Below are 22,276 nucleotides of genomic sequence, written 5' to 3' on the forward strand. Positions count from 1 at the left end.
TATACCATAATCTTTAAAGCCTCAATTTTATTGTTTATTTTTTATATAATTTTTCTTTACATATTATAGATGTGTTTAAATCTAGTTGGGTTTAAGCTTTTTAACTAATTTTATTTTGTTTAAATAATTTATTGTTTACCATATTAACTTCATGTTAAGGCCACAAGATATTTTTGATATACTTTATATTATTTGCTACATGAGTTAGATTTTTTTAAATATGATATTTGTGTTTTTTTTTAATTTGATATTTATATATGATAAAAGTTATATATTTTAGTTGGTATTTAAAGGTAAAAAGTGTTAACCCTTTAGTGTTTAATTTGGATTTTATGATTGATTTGATAAAAGTTAATTGCTAATATTATTAGGTTTGAATTTTTCTTGATTTTTTAATATAATAAATTTAATATTAGTTATGAATTTGTTTAATTTTACGTTTAGTTTGTCAAATGCATTTCGACCGATGTGATTTAATTTGAGTTTTATTAGTTAATTATGAATTTCTATCAAAAATAACTTTAAAACCCGAGTTAAACACTAAAAAATTAACAAAGATACATTCAAATACCAAAATGTATGACTTTTGTCAAATATAAGTACCGCATTGAATAAAAAAAACAACACAAGTACCATGCTAGAAAAAAGTGTCAAACTCGTGTAACAAATTGTGTGTTAAGGCCCTCTTTGATACAATGTTGAAAAAATTCAATCGATTGAAAATTAATATTTTCAACAATTTAATTTTTTTTCTACAAAAAATTGTGAAAAATGACAAGGACTGCTTATCATTTAATAGAGAATAAATTCAATTGTTTCTTATTTTATTACATTTCATTTAAGATTATCTTATCATTTATTAAAAATCTAATTATTTTCCATATTTAATTTTAATTAATATATGAAACAAAATTTATAATTTAAATTCGATACGTAGGCCCCTATTTGATATTTTTAGCAATTTAATTTTTTTAAACATGTTTGATAATCCATCATGAAAACTATGAGATAGAATTTTTTTATAATTAATAGAGAAAATTAACATTTTCATTGATTTATTTCTTTTATACAGGCTCGATAATCCAAAATAAAAACAATCTAATAGAATTTCTTTATAAAAAAAAGTGCGAAAAATAATGAGTAGATAAGAGCTGCTAACACTTGGGAGAATATTTTTAATTTATTTATTTAAAAAATTGAGTTTTGTTTAAATTAAGGTGAAATGTTCAAAAATTAATGATAAAATGTAGAGTTTTATTTTTTTATAATTTAAAATCTATATTTATCAAATAATCTAATTAATTTTAACTTAAATTTTCAATACTCTTAAAATTTCAAATTATCAAACATCATAATTTTTTTAATCATGTTTGATAACTCACAATTAAGTGATAAATAGATAGGAATTATTTATTACTTAATAGAGAATAAGTTCAATTATTTATATTTTATTTAATATTATATTATTTTTATCAAAAAAATCTAATTATAGATAAATTTTATAACTTAAATTAATGCTTGAATATCCTACATCATCAAACATCAAAAATTGCAAAACAAAAAGTAAATAAAAGAGAAAAAAAGAAATTGTTCTAAAATAAAAAAAGAGAAACCCTACTGCAGAAATCGTAATATACGGCAATATAAGTGGCGACTTAAAACCCTAAACCCTTCTTTCTCTCTCTCAATAACGCAGCAGTCCAAAAATACTTAGGTAAAAGAAATTTAGGGTTTTCTTGAGTTAGTTTCTATTGTCCTCACTGTTCATCTGCTTGTTCCTGTGATTTTACTTTGCAATTCTTTTTCTTGGTGGTAGGTCTTGTTTACTGTAACTTCAACTCTAATGGGATCATTTAGAAGAGCCTAAATGTTGTTTTTTTTTAGCACTTTTTTTTTAATTTGGAAAAAGAAGAATGATTGCTTTTTGATCATGTTTGGGGACTTTTAAGTTTAGTGGGTTTGAAGTTTGATTGTTTGTTAACCGTAAGTTCATTGTGATGATTTTAGGTCTGTTTTTTGGGGGGAAGGTTGAGAAATGCTTGTGTTGTTCGAGACTCCCGCGGGCTTTGCCCTTTTCAAAGTATTGGATGAAGGGAAGCTAAACAAAGTTGAGGTATTTTGATCTTTAAATCTTTGAGCATTATGTTGAAATATTTTTTCTAGAATTTAGTTTTGAGCTGTGAAAACGGTCTTGATTGAATGAAATTAATGGCTTTGTAGTTTAGTTTATGGAACTTTTCAATTTTGAATTGAAATTGAAATTGAAATTGAAATTGAAATTTTTGTTGTTGTAGGACTTGTCGAAAGAATTCTTGGCTGCAGATTCAACAAGAAAGGTTATTATTTATGGTTTTGAGCATTTTTTACTGTGGATCTTCTTTACCTAGGAACTGGCCGATAATTTTTATGATGTTATTAGGTTGTCTCGTTGCAAGCCTTTTCCAAGTTCGAAAACACAGCAGAAGCATTGGAAGCCGCAACGAAACTACTTGAAAGCACGCCCAGCAAAGGTTTGCGCAAGTTCTTGCGTGCTCATTGTGATGGTGAAACACTAGGAGTGGCTGATTCAAAACTTGGAAATGCAATTAAGGAAAAACTGGTCTGTTAATACTCTTCAGATCATGTGGTGATTTTCCGCTGTTCCATTCAGTTGAATCATATTTTAAGTGGAACTACTTGTATGCAGAAAATTGATTGTGTTCACAATAATGCTGTTATGGAGCTGCTCAGAGGGGTGAGAACTCAATTGACAGAACTCATCTCTGGTCTAGGTGCACAAGATTTGGCTCCTATGAGTCTTGGTTTGTCTCATAGTCTCTCTAGATACAAGCTGAAGTTCAGCGCCGATAAGGTACTTTTATGTTATGATAATTTCTTGCAAACTTGATCAAACATTATCTATTTCCTTTTTGAATGGGAGGGTTTGTGTCAAAAAATTACCAATGGTAGAAATATGTAATTAAGCTCGTATAAGATTTGGAATATCAGAGGAGGGATAACTTTAGTGAGATAAAAATTCATTTTACAGTGTACTAGTTCGTAGCATTTGTTTGATTTGATGCTAATGACCTACTGATTACTGAATGAAAGCACTAAAAAACGCAAAATGAGTTAACCGTTTTCATAGAGCTAATCCTTTAATGCTGATTGAGAACTTCCATTAAAAAAGGATGTCCTATTTATGTAAAAGTTTATCTCTGCTAAACTAGTTGCATCTCTCTTATTTGGTTGGTGTTATCTGGGAGAGGCGTTAATATGTATAGGTGGTATATATAAGGTGGAATTTTTGTGCTGTCAGATATCTGTTCTGTTTTAAGGAACTTCCATAACATTATGAGATGTAGTTCTTTGGAGCTATCATGACAGTATACCTGTATCATTTTAGGTTGATACTATGATCGTTCAAGCGATTGGGTTGCTTGATGATCTTGATAAAGAGCTCAACACGTATGCAATGAGGATTCGTGAATGGTATGGTTGGCATTTTCCAGAGCTTACTAAGATTATACAGGACAATATACAATACGCCAAGGCAGTGAAGCTAATGGGTGACCGTGCTAATGCTGCAAAGCTTGACTTCTCAGAGGTAAGACTTTCAATTTATTAATCAGAAAGCTAATCTCCCGAGCTTTATTATCAACTGTTCCAATACATTAATATGAAGCTTATGATTGGCTTGCAAAATACTGTACATAAAGTACTTGAAAGTAACTGTTTCCTTATTCTTTTTCTTTCCTTGAATTTTGATAGATATTACCGGAAGAGGTTGAAACTGAAGTGAAGGAGGCAGCAGTTATATCCATGGGAACTGAAATTAATGACCTTGATCTTATTAATATCAAAGAACTATGTGATCAGGTTCTAAATCTTGCTGAATACAGAGCACAACTGTATGATTATTTGAAGAGCAGGATGAACACTGTTGCACCAAACTTGACTGCTCTTGTCGGTGAACTTGTTGGTGCTCGCCTTATTGCTCACGGTGGCAGTTTGTTGAATCTTGCAAAGCAACCTGGAAGTACTGTTCAGATTCTTGGTGCTGAAAAGGCTCTCTTCAGAGCTCTTAAGACGAAACATTCTACTCCGAAATACGGTCTTATCTACCATGCATCCTTGGTTGGTCAGGCAGCACCTAAGCACAAGGGGAAGATTTCCAGGTCACTTGCTGCGAAGGCTGCACTGGCAATTCGATGTGATGCTCTTGGAGATGACCAAGATAATTCCATGGGACTTGAGAACCGAGCCAAGGTAAACTATAAACTTGTGTTTGGCTTATTCCTCCCCTCATCCCTTCCAATAAATAAATGCCTTACATGCTATACTTTTTAGCTTGAAGCAAGATTAAGAGCACTTGAAGGCAAAGAATTGGGGCGTTCTGCTGGTTCAGCTAAAGGCAAGCCAAAGATAGAAGTCTATGACAAGGATCGGAAGAAGGGGGCTGGGTTGATAACTCCTGCTAAGGTCTGTGCATCTGAATTCATCAGTTATTACGTTTAGTGTTTTTAGTCCTTTAAGTGGTTAGTGATACAATTTTTTCTATACAGACCTACAACCCTGCAGCAGATTCACTTATTGGGCAAATAACAAACTCCACTGCTCTAGAGGAGCAAGACACGGTCCCAAAGAAGAAGAAAAAGACTGAGGCCAAACCTGCTCTGGCAGAGGAAGCAGTGGATGTGCCTGCCCATGAAGAGAAGAAAGAGAAGAAGAAAAAGCAAAAGAAAGCTGATCAGGAGGCAGTTTTACCAACAAATGAAAATGAACCCGAAGAAGAGCCTGCGCCAAAGGAAAAGGAAAAGAAGAAAAAAAAGAAACGTCAGGCTGAGGATGATGGGGAGAATGTTGAAGTAGAAGAAAAGAAACAGAAGAAGAGAAAGCATGCAGAAGAGGAAGAACCTGAGGTGCAGACCAAGAAAGAGAAAAAGAAGAAGAAGAAGAAAAGTGAGGATTGAGGTGGGGAAATCAATAAAGTTTGTGGTGATTGGCTGCCTAACAAGTTTTGGGTAATATAGGGTTTTAGACACTTGTGCTTGTAAAATGCGGTATTTTTTGAGATGTTGATTATCTTGTAGTGTTCATTAAACCTAATTTAGATGTATTTTCAGCTTCTTTATGGATACAATTGCAAGGATATATCAACTTTTCTTTTTAATTTAAGTTCATTTTCTTATGGAAATGGTAACCAAACCCAGTTACTCTTCAAGCATTTACTCTACTTTTACTTCTAGTTAGCAACTAGTTATGAAGTATATTATTATTCAATGGGAATACCAGCGTGTTGAATGACTTTTCCCAAAGTTTAACAACACTTGAAACTTAGAAGTTGTGGGAGCTGTGCTGAGACTGATACAATGGATGCTAAGCATTGGATCTTGTTTGATAATTTTCATATCTTGTGATAAGATTTAGCATAATTCGCTTTGTTGTTACATGTGAGACAATAATGATGGTAATGCCTGTTACTCTCCTCTTGATGTCTTAATTATACTGTTTTTTTAACTTTTTCACATAATATCACGGGGATTGAAGTCAATGCTTGGGATTCTGTCCCTAACAAACAAATATCTAAAATTTGTCTCAGGGATCAGTTAGAAGGTGCTTTGCCTCATTGCCCATCGTTGCTGCTTGATGAATCCTCCAAGCTAGTTTTAGCCTGGAAGCAGTATTCTGTTTTCGAAGCAGAAAATGCCAATAGCTACGATACCCAAAGTCAAGAACGAGTTTCAAATACGGATATATATATTGTATTCCACACAAATATTTCAAGAAACATAAATAGTCCGTATTTGAGACAAAGCATGCAATTCCTATTTACATTTGCTCATTTGGTACCACGCAAAGCATCAATGGTTTCCCAGGCAGCATGAAAGCTGAAGGGATAATTCTGTGGGACATCAGGAAAAAAACAAACATGTTTTTTAACTTATATCTTTCTGTTTTTCAGGTTATTATGCGAGGAAACATCTTTAGTATGTACTAGAAGTTGTGATTATTTGAAGCTTTTGAACATGGTTAAAGAGTGATGAACAACAACTGAGAGATTCTACCGTGTCTATTTAAGATGAAATCTAATGGACAGAGGATATGGATTGGTACTTAAAAGTGATGCACCTTGTACTCTTCATTCTTCTTAAAATATTCTTTATTTAACATATAGATATGATGATATGACCTTCAAAAATCCTCCAACAGTGGTTTGCATTTAATGGCAAACTTATAATTATAATAACCCTTGGGCAGATTGTGTTGTTTCCTGCTTATCTCCATGAAAAAGAAAACAAAAAGCTTGTATAAATGGCGGAGGAAGTAGGTGAGGAACCTCCTTTTAATGGATACAGATAGTGACGTTGAAGTACCTATGCTACGATGTTTTAACTTGAATGCAAAATAGGCCGGTCCCTTAAATCAGGCTGATTTCATCTGCATCAGGTTGAGTCTGGGGATGATTCTTTTAGTTACAATCATACTATTTTTCGTAAATTATAAAAATAAATATTAATAGGAAAATTATATTTTAAATAATGAAATAAATTTTAAAATATTATTTTAAAAATAATGAAAGAATTTAGATCATTAAATTTGGTAAGGGTTACCAAAAAGCTGTCTCTATTTGGCTCAAAATTATACATATATTATATCCCACATCCCCATTCTTGTACCAACTTTTTATTATTAATTATATCACTAAATTAATATTAAAATAATAATATATTAATATGTTACTAATTTTTATATTTTAAATAAATTATATATAAATTTTACTTCTCTTATTAATTATATATCATAATAACAAAAGTAATCTAATGTATTATTTCATTTCAAATAAATATAATAAAACATTATTGATATAGGAAACAATAATTATAATTATTTATTTTAGTAGTGTTTTAAATGTAATATAACACCATTTTTATTATATTTTTTTATTATCAATGTTACTGCTATTCTCACTTAATTAAGCTTAAGGTCGATATTAAATCTCACTTAATTATCGTTACGAAAGAATCAATTTATTTCGAAAGCATTAGTATTATAAATATAGTCATAAGTACAGATATATGTTCGAGAAATTATAACATAGAATTAAACTAATATAAAGCATAATAGACAAAGAATCAAACTAAACTAAAAAGAATCAGATAGAATTTATATAAGATATACGCACATGATGAAACTAGAGGCCCACGTATCACAAGTGCGTATGGTATTACTTGATGGGTTTTGTTTTCATCACCCAAAAATGTTCGGTTTTCATTGTTATTTGATGTGTATGATTTTTATTATTTTATGCTGATTCTTATATTATTATTATATGATATTTAATAATACTTATTATTTGATATTAATAAGATTTTTTTCTTCTGAAGTTGAATGAAGGAACAAAAGTGATAGTATAATTAATTGCATTAAAAATTAAGTAATTTGAAAAACAAAAATCTTTGTTGATGATGAAGATGATTGATTGAAAACATTAAAATATTTTTGTAATATTATTAGTATTTTTTTAATATATTTTTATTGGAAGTTGAAATTTTTATTTTTATTTAATATATTACATTTTTATTTAAATTAATTTTAAAACTTTTTTTTAACTTAATTATGGTTTTTATTGATAATTTTTTTAGGTTTGATTAGATGGAAATGTTTTGACAATAAATTTAAAAGTTAATAGGTTTTAACAACTATGTAATATTGTTGTAATTAGAGTAGAGTTGCTTACGGACTGGGTTAGGTCGGGTTTAATTAAATTTTGGGCCCGTTTATTAGGTTCGGATTTGGAAAATGGGTCTAAAATATAATACATCACAAATACTAAAAACATTAAAATAAATGTTTCCGAACAAACTGAAAATAAATTTTAAAAAATATGTATACTTAAATAACACTATGATATGTGCAATTTAACAAGCAAATACCTTTAAAATAGTAACAAAATTAAAAATAAAACAAAAGTTATACAATAACAACAAAATAGTAGCAGTATAATAGTAAACTGGTAGTAAAATAGTGAAAAAGAAGAAGAAGAAGAAAATAGCAAAATAACAGTAAAAAAAGCAAAAAAAAACCTGCAATTTTTATTTTACATATTTGGGCTGGGCCCAAGCTGAAAAAGTCTTACCCGAGGCTTGACCTGTTTTCTAAACAGGTATTATTTTTTACCCAAACTCATTTTTCAGGCCTATATTTTTATCCAAACCATCTCACTTTTCGTACAGGCCTTCGGGTCGGGCCGGGTCACCCGACCCATGAGTAGGTCTAAATTAGAGGTGTTCTAGAATGGATGGGCCATCATGCTTTAAATTAAGCTTGAATTGATATTTTGTCAACTTGACTCGATCCAATCCGTTTTATTGTTTAGAAATAATAAAAATATATAAAAACTTTTATACTAATATTTATATAATTCAATTTAAATAAACAATATTTTTTTTTATTCTTTAATCAGTATAACGAGCCATTTAAATGAACTAAACTCGAACTTAAAATATTTTTATAACTAGTTTTCGACCCACCTTATAAACCCCTTCTACTCATAAATTATATCCTTCTATAAATTTATCTTAACATAACATAGGAACTAGTTATTATCCAAAGCTATAAGTGACTTTAAGTTTATATTATTTATGTAGAAAATAAGAAATAAAAAGAGAGATTAATAGCACTTGCATAAAGCACATTTTAGCTTTGTAATGGAGGAAAATAAAGTAAAAGTGTAATTACAATCCAATCCTTCTTTATATTACATAATATTACAACAAAAAGTATTATATACAAAAGAAAAAGAGTTTTGTCTCTCTCTCCTCTCCTACTTCTCTCTTCTCTCTTCATTTATTTCCTTTTCTTTTAACGAAATGAATGATTTCACATAAATAAAATTTAATTTCTTTTTAAAATTTAGGACTTGCCTTAAAAGTATAGGTCACTACTTCATATATATATTGCTTGTAAAATAAATAAAAATAATAAATGTTGGCATCGACTTATATAAACAATAAAAGAGAAAATTAAGAACACAAATTTTATGAGGAAAACTCTTTCGAAGAGGATAAAAATCACGGGAAAAAGAGACTTCGACTTTTCACTAAATAAGCAAACAAACGAGAGTACAATATGGAAAAAATAAACTTAAATATACTAAACGTACAAACCCAAATCCTGAAAATAAAACATAACTCTCATACAATTCTCTCTCAAAAGGGGTACAAAATTCTCTTCATAGTTAGCATGAAAACTCTCACCAAAGCTCATATACGACTACATCTTGTCGCCCTAAAAAAAATTTCTGTAGTACTACATCTTTAATTGCCTTATCGAAACAGAGATACAAGGTCCCTTTAAATAAACTGAGTTTAAAGGGCTAAAACGACTAAAATAACCTTGAAGTCAAGGGCAAAGCCAGAACAATTTTTTTAAGGGGGTCGAATGAAATTTTAATTTTTTATAGTTTATATCTTTACAAATTTTAAAGGATTAAATCGAATTGTTATAATTTTAGGGGGTCAAAGTGTTATCTTTACTAACTTAAAATTTTTTAAAAATATTAGAGGGCTTAAATAGAAATTTACCATTTTAGGAGGGGCTAGGGCCCATGCCAGTCCTCCCTGATTCGCCTTTGCCTGAAGTAATCAGAGTTCGACTGGAAGAAGTCCTGCTTGGCTGTCAAAACGCGACTGTATTATTTGAGGAATATGTTGTATCATCATGACGTCTCATGCATGTTCGTCACAACATCGCCCTCTCCATCAATTAGAGAACTCGTCACGATATCCTGACTTGTAACGGCATGCCTATTTCGCCTCTGTCTTTATTAAGTGCTTACAAACTGTCTGATAAATACGAGATGCACCCTAAAATAAAAAATAGGTGTTGGAGAATTTGATAGTACTTTTATTTCATATATTTTGATAAAAAAAATAAAGTAATAATATTAGGAATTAAAAATAGAAGCTTTATTGAGTACATGAATTATACTAGGATCTTTCTCTCTTTTAAAAGCAACCTTGGTGGATTATCTTTTTCTAGATGTTAATAGCTTTAATACATAAAATATTATATATATATATATATATATTGCACCTTAGCATTGCAAATGTGAGACAAAATTAAGGACGAAATTGATAAGAAAGAAAGTAAGAAAAAGAAAAAAGAAGACATTTGTTCAAAGATTGGATTATTCCATTCGGTTAGATAGATTCAACGTACGGGTTGAATTATTATTTAATAATAAAAAAATTCGAGTTTGGGTAATAAATTTGAAAAATGTTACAAATAAAACTTACTTTTCCGAATTTTTTAAAATTTAAAAATATTTATAGCTAACACATATTCAAATATAAATACAACCAAATCAAGTCTTAACGGATAAAAACTCTAAAATTTAAATGATTAGATTGAAATTTTTAAATAAATAAATAAAAAAGAGCACAAGGATTAAATTTTAAATTTTATCAAACCACGGGGACTGAGAACATATTTTAACGTAAATAAAATTAACCAAGACTTGAAGGATAAAGAAAACAGAAAATTACTTGGGTGAAACTCAAACATTGACAGCAAATCCAACCCAACACAATAATAAACAACTTTCATTTGATGTCAAGTAACCAAACCACTAAACATGTCTGGTCTCCCTTTTAAAAATAATTGCTGATTTCACCTTACCTCCGTTTTCAACTTATCCTCCCTTATTTAATGCAATTCCAATTAAAATACTCCCAAATACTTCAACAATACTCTACTCTTTTTTATCATTAATAAAATACTCATCCATAAATAATTACCCACACCATTATTATTTTTAAAATTATATATATATTGGTAACTTATACTTAATTAGCATTCAATTTACCATTGAGTCTTAACTCGATTGACATGAGGATTGTTATCAGTGCATGAGGAGATGAGGTCAGGTGCGCTCCTATTTATATTTTATAGGTTGGAAAAATGTTATGCTTAATTTTAAATATTATGTCAAAAAGAATAGATATTTAATAATTTTATTCTTCTCTTAAATTTTTGTTTGGAATTTCACTTTTATTATAATAAATACTTTAATTATACAAAAAAATAGAATTAAAATTACTTTTTTCTCAAGAATAAATTTAAATAATAAAAGTCGAAAATTAAAATTTTAACCAAAAAATAAAATATAATTGAAGGGAAAGAAGAGCAAAAAACAATAATTAGATCTACGCTTACTCTCAATTTTTGTTTATTTGGTATAAAATAAAAGAAAAGTCCAAAACAGCAGAAAACGAAGAGAGCAAAAAACCATTTTACCAATAGAAAACATGAAAGAAATGAAAGAAATCTCTGTTCTGTTTCAGATTCAACCAAAGTAAGTATCAAATGTTCTTCTCTCTTTGCATAACAACACCAAGAAATAGCCTTCTTCTGACTCTCCCACTTTCTCTCTTTGGTGCACTTTCAGATCATTTTCGATTTGACTTCCATAACTTCCTTCTTTAAAACCTCTCAAATTCCCACCCTTTTTACTCCACCCCAAGGTTTTTTTCTTTTTCATTTTTAGCTGAATCTTGAACTTCTCAAATCTAGCAGTCAAACGGTAGGGTTTTATTATTATTATTATTATTGCTCAGTTGAATTGTAGCTGCTATTAATAGCTTAGATTGTTAGTTTTATTTGGGTTTTATTTTAATTTTTATTTTTTGCAGATTTATCAGCTTGATTACTCTTTTTTGAAGTTGTTTGATTTGTGGGTGGTTAATTGTTCATTAGAGGAAGACCCAGATTGGAATATGTTGGGAAATGAGGTTTAGATTTAAGAAATGGGGTGTGTTTTCGGAAGAGAGGTATCTTCTGGGATTGTTTCAGAGTCTAGAGAGAGTAGGAATGCTAGCTTTGAATCTAATAGGAAAGTAGAGCATGTTACGGTTGCGAAGACTGATGCTAGTGTTGTAGGGGTTGAAAATGAGGGTACCCAAAAGGAGGAAAAATCTGATGGGGAAAGGAAACAAAAGGGGGAAAGAAGAAGGTCAAATCCAAACCCCAGGTTGAGTAACCTACCCAAGCATTCGCGTGGAGAGCAGGTGGCAGCTGGATGGCCTTCGTGGCTGTCGGATGCCTGTGGCGAGGCACTTAATGGGTGGATTCCACGGAAGGCTGATACATTTGAGAAGATTGATAAGGTAGCCAGTTTTTGTTTTTGTTCAATATTTTGTGTTTATTTATCCTTGTTTAGTAATGATGTTGCAAAATTCAGTTTGTTTTGAAATAATAGTGAATATAACTTGTTGTTCTATTTTAGATTTGTAGTTTTGTTCTTTGTTTAATCTATGACATATTGAAACTTTTACCTTTTGTTACATTATCTCAAATGCAGTTTAATTGTCGGTCTTGTTCTTCATTATTGGATACTTTTGAAGTTGGTATGTTGATTCGGATACTTACCATTCCTTGTTGATGGTAGATTGGCTCAGGAACATATAGCAATGTGTACAAAGCTAAAGATATGGTAACAGGAAAAATTGTTGCTCTAAAGAAGGTCCGGTTTGATAATCTTGAACCTGAGAGTGTAAAATTCATGGCTAGAGAGATTCTCATATTGCGGAGGTTGGATCATCCCAATGTTGTAAAATTGGAAGGCTTAGTTACTTCGAGGATGTCTTGTAGTTTGTATTTGGTATTCCAGTACATGGAGCATGATTTGGCTGGGCTTGCGGCAAGCCCAATAGTAAAGTTTTCAGAACCACAGGTAAGCTCCAACTTGTGATTTATTATAGTAAAATCCATGGTTTACATGCTTGGTTAGGTAGGTAGTGACTCAAGAAATATGGTTATAATGTATGTTATAGGTTAAATGCTACATGCATCAACTACTCTCTGGTCTTGAGCACTGTCACAACCGCGGAGTGCTTCATCGTGATATTAAGGGCTCAAATCTTCTTATTGATGATGGGGGAGTACTCAAGATTGCTGATTTTGGGTTAGCGACATTCTTTGACCCAAACCGCAAGCATCCAATGACTAGCCGGGTGGTTACTCTTTGGTATCGAGCCCCTGAGCTTCTTCTTGGAGCTACAGATTATGGTGTTGGTGTGGACCTCTGGAGTGCTGGATGCATTTTAGCTGAGCTCTTGGCTGGCAAGCCCATTATGCCTGGTCGAACGGAGGTATATTCTGCTTAATTTGCTGTTTATTCATTTTAACATTCTTTAGATTATGTCCACATGACTGCAAGATTATAGGGGGAGGATGTTTGGGCATCACTAACTTTTTTAAATTTGCTACTTTATTGCAACCAAGAAATTACAGTATCAAATGTTGAACGTGAATAGGTGATTCGACGTAGTTGTACTACCACTTATTATTACTAACTATATGTATATTATTTATGCTTGATTAGGTAGAGCAACTACATAAAATATACAAGCTATGTGGTTCACCATCAGATGAATACTGGAAAAAATCGAAGTTGCCAAATGCAACCTTATTTAAGCCTCGAGAGCCATATAAAAGATGCATAAAAGAGACATTTAAAGATTTTCCAGCATCATCGCTGCCCCTCATTGACACTCTTCTTGCAATTGATCCAGCGGAACGTCTGACTGCCACTTCTGCACTGCGAAGTGAAGTGAGTTGTTTGATTTCTGTGAACACTCTGGTTCTACCTTCTGTTGGTATCTTTTAACTTTTATATCTAAAGATTGGTTTGTTATGAAGATAACCATTTCTAGAAGTGTTCCTTTTTCTTTAACACCGTTTTATTGTTCTTGTGCAGTTCTTTATGACAGAACCTTATGCTTGTGAACCTTCCAGCCTCCCCAAATACCCACCCAGCAAAGAGATGGATGCAAAACGACGAGACGATGAAGCTCGAAGGTCAATTCTTTTGCTTTTGCTTTCTGTTGACTTGAATCATTGGCTCTTCTACAAAACTGTGCTGGCTGATTAATGTTGTTTGTTTCAATTTGATGGATTTATGGTATATTGACTTCTATGCATATGCATAAGAATGATATGGACCCTTAAGCACCTTCCCTTTTGGAAACCCCTTACCCATATACTTTCGGAAATGGAGAGAGGCGTACAAACTAATGCAGTTTGCTTGAAAAGATATTCAGGTTTTATGGATGTTGTTTGCTTATTCTGGAACGTGTTAAAGATTCTTCCCTACATGTAGATGGTCAAGCTTGTCAGAACCCTAGGAATTCCTAAATTTTCTGGTAGGGGTAGATACTCTAGTGTTGTTAACCATGTGCAATAATATTTGGATTGTTCAATGTGGAGCTACTGCCATGTGTTCAAAGTTGAGTCATCATTCTGCATTTTTCATTGGTTCCATTTGAGTTTGACTACACTCTAAATGTGCGTTTGAAAGCACCATGGCATGTGCCTGTCCATTATATTTCCACTAATTTTCTATGAACCCTTTCTCTTTCTGGTGTAACTGTGCAGGCTCAGAGCTGCTAATAAAGCTCAGGGTGATGGTGCAAGAAAGACAAGGACACGTGATCGTGCAAGGGCAATTCCTGCTCCAGAAGCCAATGCTGAGCTTCAGTCTAATCTTGATGTATGTGTGATAATTTACTTTTGTTAGCAACAACTATCGTGTTGGCTTAGATGCATTTGGTTGCATATCTACATTGGGAAAAAAAAATCCCTAAAGATAGATGACTAGGATTTGATAGCAGAAGTTGTTGCAGGTTCTATTGGTAGATAGGAAGTTAAATACACAATGAATGCACAATTACTTATGGAGATTTGGCATTGCAAGTTTGTATTTCATTATTCGTAGCTATGCTGCTCGGACTCCTCTGTTTTCTTGAAGTTCCCATGTTTGCTACCTGTATTCGGTTCATATCTGAATATGGGTTTGCGGATATGACCCTCCCATTACAAAAACTAAGAAAATTTTGAACATATCTGTGAAAGACACATGCTTGTGCTTGGCACTCACACTAGAGTTCGAGTAACATAGTTTCCTAGTAAGATCTTGTCCCATTTCAATTGGGCTTAAATTTTAGTCTAATATATTAATGCAGCTATGTCTAGTTGCTTGCCCCTTTTGTAACATCTACTTTAGAGTATTTGCAAATATTAATTCATATAGTAAGATGTCTACTCCAAGAGGTTCTAGGTTTAGCAGCAGTTGGCATTTGGTTCCCTTTTTAAGTCTTATGGCATCTTTAACTAATTTGAGGTTTCCTTGTGAAGCAGAGAAGGCGCTTAATAACCCATGCGAATGCAAAGAGCAAAAGCGAAAAGTTTCCTCCACCACACCAGGATGGAGCACTCGGCTTTCCTTTAGGAGCATCACAGCACATTGATCCTTCATTTATTCCTCCAGATGTCCCCTTCAGCTCTACATCATTTACTTATTCAAAAGAGCCGATTCAAACTTGGTCTGGTCCATTGGTAGACTCTACTAGCATGGGTGCTCCAAGGCGAAAGAAGCATGTTGCAGGCGATTCACGTGAACCACCTAAACCTCCTACAGGATCCGAAAAGGACAAAAGTGGCGACTCCCGTGTTAAAGGGAAGAAAAGCATACTTTAAACTCTCAGTGCATACGTAAGAAAGTGATTTATGAAAGCGGTTGAATGCATTTGCTGATATCGTTTTCATGGAGTCTTACACTGCTACTTAATGCAAGTATATTTAATAGGTTCTTGTTTGTTTTTTGTCACAGAAGCATGTATTGTTTTGTTAAAGGGTTGAAATCAATTTTTCTATATATTTTTTTGTTACCTTTACTTTTTTATTCTTTTTAGCCCCCAAAGAATCTCTCTAATTTGTTGGACCCTTGAGTATAAGTTTCCACTGTTATGTATATCTTTATTTCTCAGTTCTTAAAAGTTGTGTTTCAAACTGTACACTGTTTAGATTAATGGAGACCGGAGAACATAAGAAGGAAAGAAAAAAAACCTCTAATAGATGCTTCCAAGTCCATTTCTTCTTTAGCCGATATTTATGTTTAAAGTTAATTGTTCCCTTTTAGTATATTGGTGTTTATTTCATCCCATAGGTGATTGTTGTCGTGTTCATTCAAACCAGTGAAGAATGATGTTACATTCATTTTGTTGGTGCAAAAAGATTTTTTGAGATTTTCTCATGTTTTTTACAGATATTTTTTCAATGCTTACTACTCATGTCATTGGTGAATGAATGCTTTAGAATTGCAGATACATATTTGCCTGTGTAACATCCACATCCCCACCCAAACCATATTTATTGGCAATGGGCACTACCAGCCATGGACAGATAGCTCATGTCTGGTACGCTTCATATAAAGGAGCGATGCTATATATTATTCATTTTACCATGTGTTAGTATGTAAGTGTTATGTATTAATGTACCATTCTACTTTTAATATTTTTTTCCTACTTTTATCATACATTTTATTTTTTTTCTTATGTATATATTTATTTCATCAAATTAAAAAAATAAGGGGAATTATGGTGAAAGTAGCCCCCAATATTAGTAGATTTTTTAAAATAAAAGAAAGCAATATGAAAAACATCAATCTGTTGAAAGCAATTTCCAAAATCATATTTAAAATTAAAAGAAAAAAAAACCAAGACAAAAGTTATAAACTTTAAAAAACTTGTTAGAAATTACAAAGCTAAGCTAACTATACAAATAAAACAAGAACAATGAACTCAGAAACTCGAGTATCTAACTAATAATTTGAAATAAAAAACAATTACCTCGCCTCAACAATTTTTAGATTGAAGAAAACAAAGGCAATCTCTTAGTGTTTTTTTTATTCAAACCACTTCTAATAAGCGGTAACGGAACACTCAACTTTATTAAAGTTCATTACAACGTGAAATAGAATAGAAATCGCAGACTCATGAAAAATTAAAAAGCAATATGGAAAAAAAGACAATAAAATCAAATTTTGTTAATGTAATTCAAACACAACAGTCTTACAATCTACGAAGTCTCACTTAGAATATAATCTTATTCAATCAACCAATTGATACATGTCTTTCATCGGCTAAATACTAACAACTCCCTTACAAGTAGACTTCATGCGGTCCCAATAGAGAACAATAAATCAACTAACATAACATACAAGAATTCTCATTACTAAAGTGCATATGAAAATCTCAACACAAAAATGCAAATAAAAACTAGAGATAAGTACTTGAACAAGAATGATTCAATCTTCTAGCATACCAAATCGCACACCACACCAAATGAATGAGCCTTCCATGTATAAAGTCAATCCGCAAGATAAAATGAACTTGATAAGCCTTCTGAATTGGAGCTTCAAATTCAAGAGTATCTAGTAAAGGTAAAGCATTGATCCTTATCCATAAAACTACTCATGATCAACAGTCCATTCATTTAAGGAGATAATGAAAGAGGTAAAGTTCTCCATATCCAAATAACCATTCCAGTGGCCTACAATATTGTTTTGTCAAAGATGCTATAAGAACCTTTCAGCCCAAGAAACTGAAAGCACCACCTGTTTCAAACAACACTTGGAATAGAGAGATAATACCTTCGAACAGAACATGAATCAGACAAAAATCTCAACAATAAGTGTTGAGTGAAGATAAAAGTAAATTAAAAATTAAAAAAAAAATCACATGGCATTATTATAGAATGAGCTTGAAGCCGGCCAAATGGCTTAGGAATAGAGCTGATCATGGGTCAGCTCGAATGGTCGCACGAAAAGTGTAAAAATTTGAGTAAAAATATAAACTCAAAAATTAAGTTTAAACTGAAAAATAAAACCTAATTTTTAAATGGACCGGATTTTGTGTAAGTTTTTTTAGCTAGACTTGACCCAACCCGAGTTTGTAAAAAAAATTGGTGCTATTTTGTCACTATTTTATTATTACTTTGCTGTCATTTTGATATTATATTACTATTATATTGCTACTATTTGGTTGATATTATTTGGATATTCCAGAATGACCTTCACCTTTGGAAATATCAACATTCTCCCCACTGCTATCTTCTCCAGTCTTAGGAACAAAAACACAACTTCATATTCTCCGTATTTTCCCCTCATTCTCATCCACTTCTCTACCGCCTTGGACCGTAAATGAATTAAATTAAAATTTGGGTGCAAATCGTTTTGATAGAAATAAATAGTTACCTGATGGGGAGGAGCGTAGTCGTGCTGGTACGCGATCTCGTTGCATAGGATTCTGATGATGTTGGCTGTGAAAGGCGATTTGTGGGTTTGGGGGTTAAATTGGAGTAGTGAAGATGCAGATGCGATTCGTGATTGGCTGCCATTAGTTAGGGTTTTCGAAGCAGCAGAGACAAATGCTCTCTGAGCTGTTCGAATGAAGCGAGCTACTTTTATTTTGACTGTTGGGACTTTGTTGGTGACTTCAGTTTCCCGAATCGATGAAATGGGGTTTTAGCTTTTTAAGATTAGGAACAGCAAAGTTAAATTTTGGGGAAAAAATAGTAGTAATAAATGGAGAACAAATTTATTATATGTTGAATTTCTTTTTAATCTTTACCAAATTCCAAACCCTTAAATTTGAAGCTCTGAGTTGAAACACCAAATTCAGTGCACACTTGAGGTGGAAATGATGAACACCCTAACCCTGGGATTATTCCTATAAACTACTTTATTATCAGGTATCCTAAAACTTATTTCAAATATAAAATAAGGAATACTTATGACTCCATCAAACAACTCCAGCAGGTGCTCATTATTTTAGTGTGCTAGGCTTCAACTCTCCTAGTGTTTGCTGGTTTTTTAATGAATAATTCAAGGCCCATTTATGTCAAACATGCCAACCAATACACTTTTTTTTCTGTTCTTTTTGTTACACAAGCTGTTCTAATAGATTATGGAACACTAGAAACTCCAATAGTTAGCACATTTGGCGAAAATTTGAAATGAAATTGGTATTGATAGAAATAGAAGATATCCGGAATTGGATGAGATTGATCAGCGGCACAGCGGGACGGAAACGGTTGAAGGCTGGAGAGGAGAAGGCGACGACACGGGAAGAAGCACCTTGACCGAAATGACGATAGTGTTTTGATGGAAGAACAAGTGGGACGACGCAACCGTAATGGGTGCCGGCGACAGAGAAAACGGGAGACAGATTGGCCGCCGGAGTAGAGACGGCTGTCTACAGACAATGGCGCTAGACATGTAGAGGTGGTACCGGTGACGACACGGTTTTTTCGTGAAAATAGGAACTGATTTGGGATTTGGGAATAAGGGTAAAGAGTATGATGGTTTTACAAATTTCACACGCATAGATGTTTGTGGGAAGTGATTCGTTAAAACCTCAGTTAAAATTAAATCAATCGATTAAATTAATCTAATTCAATTAACAGGTCAAATTTCAGTTAATAGTATTTTGATATTTTAATTATTGATTAATTTGGTTAGAAATTGAGAACTTAACTTAAATTTTTGGTTAACTTTAAGATAAATAAATATTATCGAAGTGACTTTTTTATAAGTTTTATACTTATTTTAATTAAAAGATAAAAATATATAAATTTCGATTATTCGATTGAACTAATCAAAATATTTTAATTTAATTAATTTTTTTAAAAAAATTCAATTTAATTAACAATTAAATAATTAAATAACTCGATTAATAATAATTTAATTTGATTAATTACCCAATTTACCTTTTAATTCTACATCCGTATCAGGTGTCAGTAAAAATACAATTCACATCCTCGACAAGAGTGAGTTGTGTTGCATCAACTAGTCAAAGCTTAGACTGTAATTTTATAAAGTAAATCGTCATTTTTTCCACTCTCGAGACTTGGGTCTAGTGTGGATGATACATGCCCATTTACTTCATGGTTACCTAATATCGTGTCAAAATTGGTCAAATGAGGAAAATCGATTGCTCTTCTTGGGGAACAAGATCAAATGCCAAAAAACAAGTTTTAAGTTTTCGAGAAAGTTAGGTCTAAGAATGGCAGTTGGAGAAATATGGCACACATAATCTGATTTGGTAGATACATCCTTGTTTACGGCTAACTAACTATAAAAACCCCTACTACCCACCATCACTGCCAACAATTCGTGACACCAGTTTCAAGCTTTCTTATTACCTTCCCTCCATTCTTCTGTAAGTTCATTAGTTGTTGCTTGGGAGAAAATGGGACCAGGTGGGCCAGGAGGGCCACCGGGGCCAGGTGGACCAGGGGGGCCTCCAGGGCCAGGAGGACCAGGAGGGCCTCCAGGATGGGGCGGTCCTGCACCCGGACCAGGAGGGCCACCGGGATGGGGCGGTCCTCCACCCGGACCAGGAGGGCCACCGGGGTGGGGCGGTCCTCCACCCGGACCAGGGGGACCACCGGGGTGGGGCGGCCCTCCGGTCGGACCAGGGTTTTTTGGTGGCTTCTGTGATGTAATTGGTGCTTGGTAAGTGAATTAGGGCTTTGTATCTGAATTATGAATGAAAATTGTTTCAAGTCGTTTAACTGGTATTTTGGTTAGTTGTTCTGAGTGTCAAAAAGCTCATATTTTACTACATTGTTGTAAAGCTTTCTAATTTGAGATGAGTGTTGCATATGCATATGAATATGAAAATGAATATACTGTGTTTTTTTTTTTTTGGGAAATCGTATTCACATATTTTTGGTATTTATATCCAAATGGGGCATCTGTTTGAATGCTGAAAGGTTTTGTGTTTATTTTTGCAGTGTCAACTTCCTGTGCTGCTGCTGGCTGTTTCGAGACTGTTTTGGTGGTCCAATGGGTCCTCCTGGGCCACCTGGACCTCCACCACCATAGTTAGATGCTTTCTTGCTCCTTCATAAATAGACCTCCTATCTGGGTTTAAACTTAGCTATCTAATTACAATATTTATGTAAGAATTGTTTGCTTTTTAGTAGTAGAAATTAATATGAATGAAATCTGTTAGAGCGCTTATTTTTCTGTCTCCTCTTTAGAGCGATTCCTTTATAAGGCACTGTCCATTGATGTGACGTGTTAAACATAAGTAAATTACATGATAAATACTCTAGCAAAGGGCTTGCCAAATTATGGGTGAGCTATTGGGGAGCTAACCAGCCTCGCCAACTAGGACGAGTGGGGAGCACACGTGTGGGGCAAACATGACTTACGTAGCGTGTTGTGTATTATTTGTATAACAAAATCATTCTCAATAAATTGATCTTTAAATCTTGGTTTTCTTGTATGAGTTTAATTTTTATCACATCAGTAAAAAATGTTGTATTTAATGGCTGAACTATAAACTGTGTTAATATTCATTCCTAATAAACAAAACCTAGATGAAAAATAATTGCAATATGTTGGAACCTTGATTATAAGTTATGTATATTTTTATTTCTCAGTTGTTAAAGCTCTCTGTGTTTCAAACTGTACACTGTTTAGTTTAATGGAGACTAGACAACATATGAATGGGGGGAAACAAATGCAAAAATTTCAGATACACATTTTTAACCTTTTTCCTACCCAAAACTATTTTTATTTGCAGTGGACACCAGGCTACTTGGGGTGTTTGTTAGATAGTCGAGTTTTACTCGAAAAATATTCGAATTCGATTATATTGACCAGAGTTCAAGCAATAAAATCAGAATTCAAGTATCATAATACTTAATTTGGACGGTTTACAAGCTTAATTAGACTTTTCATTCTAATATTTTTTATTATGAATAAGCTCGAGTTTGGATATGACCAATTTTAACTGAGCTCGAGTATGAAAATTGATAAATAAACTCAAGTTTAAATATTGAATCTCAAATTTTGAGTTCGACTCGAGTTTGAGCTTGATACTATTTAAGTTTGGCTTGACTCAATTACGCCTCTTCTATTCGAGCATCATTGTTGATCAAGTTGATTTAACCAATCATGTGAATTGACTAATGTAATTGGAGTAATAAACTTTTAATATACTATGCAAGTGATTAATTATATATATATATATATAACATTGATAATTTCTCATGTCCTTTATTAAAAGCTAAAAGCTAAGTATGTAAGAACAAATGTAGCAAATAAACATTATTTTAAAGTAAGTAAGAAAGAAAACATGTTGAATAATGAAAACAAATAAAATAATAAAGTAAATTCATTTATTTTTATCTCTAATAGAATAAAATTCTTTAATCATGATCCCCGAAAAAGCCTTCTATTTCTAGATGTGTTAGTATCATCCAAACCATTAGAGTTATCATTTTTGTATGCTAAATTTGATTCAGTGTCAATTTTATCATAAATTAGATTCATATCCGCATTATCTCCTTCCGGTTTAATAGAATCTTGATAGAGTTTAATAAAATGTTTAGGTGTATATCAAGTATGTGACCAATGATATTTATACCATATTAATCACAT

The 22,276-nt window shown here is 32.5% G+C and overlaps 3 protein-coding genes and 1 long non-coding RNA gene across 9 annotated transcripts; 3 read left to right on the forward strand and 1 right to left on the reverse strand.

Annotated features, from left to right (window-relative positions):
- Positions 1-1,562: 1,562 nt before the first annotated feature.
- LOC107933838 (probable nucleolar protein 5-2) lies at positions 1,563-5,170 on the forward strand. Of its 2 annotated transcripts, none has more exons than XM_016866132.2 (9): positions 1,563-1,714; positions 2,008-2,113; positions 2,295-2,336; positions 2,420-2,599; positions 2,687-2,851; positions 3,386-3,586; positions 3,751-4,248; positions 4,330-4,461; positions 4,545-5,170. In XM_016866132.2, the coding sequence occupies exons 2-9, from the start codon at positions 2,036-2,038 to the stop codon at positions 4,950-4,952; spliced, it is 1,704 nt and encodes a 567-aa protein (XP_016721621.1). In that variant the 5' UTR covers positions 1,563-1,714; positions 2,008-2,035; the 3' UTR covers positions 4,953-5,170. The 2 variants fall into 2 exon arrangements, with proteins under 2 accessions (XP_016721621.1, XP_016721622.1); XM_016866133.2 differs by having other exon boundaries at positions 1,627-1,812.
- Positions 5,171-11,184: 6,014 nt separating this feature from the next.
- On the forward strand, positions 11,185-15,818 carry LOC107933837 (probable serine/threonine-protein kinase At1g54610). 5 transcript variants are annotated; one of them, XM_016866129.2, is made up of 9 exons: positions 11,238-11,338; positions 11,432-11,566; positions 11,676-12,149; positions 12,431-12,715; positions 12,816-13,133; positions 13,367-13,594; positions 13,742-13,842; positions 14,419-14,533; positions 15,178-15,818. In XM_016866129.2, exons 3-9 carry the CDS (start codon positions 11,790-11,792, stop codon positions 15,517-15,519), a joined length of 1,749 nt encoding a protein of 582 aa, XP_016721618.1. In that variant the 5' UTR covers positions 11,238-11,338; positions 11,432-11,566; positions 11,676-11,789; the 3' UTR covers positions 15,520-15,818. The 5 variants fall into 5 exon arrangements, with proteins under 5 accessions (XP_016721619.1, XP_040960547.1, XP_016721620.1 ...); XM_041104612.1 differs by having other exon boundaries at positions 11,244-11,338; positions 15,181-15,818; XM_016866130.2 differs by lacking the exon at positions 11,432-11,566 and having other exon boundaries at positions 11,185-11,338.
- Positions 15,819-16,909: 1,091 nt separating this feature from the next.
- Positions 16,910-19,271, reverse strand: LOC107933839 (uncharacterized). The gene is made up of 2 exons (XR_005920685.1): positions 18,077-19,271; positions 16,910-17,373 (listed from the first exon to the last, which is right to left on the reverse strand). It is a non-coding gene; the product is annotated as an uncharacterized lncRNA (long non-coding RNA).
- A 646-nt stretch (positions 19,272-19,917) lies between these two features.
- Positions 19,918-21,110, forward strand: LOC107933841 (cuticle collagen 2). Its single transcript, XM_016866134.2, has 2 exons — positions 19,918-20,338; positions 20,620-21,110. Exons 1-2 carry the CDS (start codon positions 20,073-20,075, stop codon positions 20,708-20,710), a joined length of 357 nt encoding a protein of 118 aa, XP_016721623.1. The 5' UTR covers positions 19,918-20,072; the 3' UTR covers positions 20,711-21,110.
- The last annotated feature ends 1,166 nt before the right edge of the window (positions 21,111-22,276 follow it).

Source organism: Gossypium hirsutum, chromosome D11 (genome assembly GCF_007990345.1).
Source record: "Gossypium hirsutum isolate 1008001.06 chromosome D11, Gossypium_hirsutum_v2.1, whole genome shotgun sequence".
NCBI classification, from domain to species: domain Eukaryota; kingdom Viridiplantae; phylum Streptophyta; class Magnoliopsida; order Malvales; family Malvaceae; genus Gossypium; species Gossypium hirsutum.

What these genes read in the sequence shown, in the direction of transcription:
- LOC107933841 (XM_016866134.2), top strand. Translation starts at nt 20,073, where the DNA reads ATGGGACCAGGTGGGCCAGGAGGGCCACCGGGGCCAGGTGGACCAGGG. An exon ending in TGTGATGTAATTGGTGCTTG is followed by an intron (nt 20,339 to 20,619) that starts GTAAGTGAATTA and finishes TTATTTTTGCAG; the next exon opens with TGTCAACTTCCTGTGCTGCT.
- LOC107933838 (XM_016866132.2), top strand. Translation starts at nt 2,036, where the DNA reads ATGCTTGTGTTGTTCGAGACTCCCGCGGGCTTTGCCCTTTTCAAAGTA. An exon ending in CTGCAGATTCAACAAGAAAG is followed by an intron (nt 2,337 to 2,419) that starts GTTATTATTTAT and finishes TGATGTTATTAG; the next exon opens with GTTGTCTCGTTGCAAGCCTT. An exon ending in GGTTGATAACTCCTGCTAAG is followed by an intron (nt 4,462 to 4,544) that starts GTCTGTGCATCT and finishes TTTTCTATACAG; the next exon opens with ACCTACAACCCTGCAGCAGA.
- LOC107933837 (XM_016866130.2), top strand. Translation starts at nt 11,790, where the DNA reads ATGGGGTGTGTTTTCGGAAGAGAGGTATCTTCTGGGATTGTTTCAGAG. An exon ending in TAAAGTTTTCAGAACCACAG is followed by an intron (nt 12,716 to 12,815) that starts GTAAGCTCCAAC and finishes TGTATGTTATAG; the next exon opens with GTTAAATGCTACATGCATCA. An exon ending in CGAGACGATGAAGCTCGAAG is followed by an intron (nt 13,843 to 14,418) that starts GTCAATTCTTTT and finishes GTAACTGTGCAG; the next exon opens with GCTCAGAGCTGCTAATAAAG.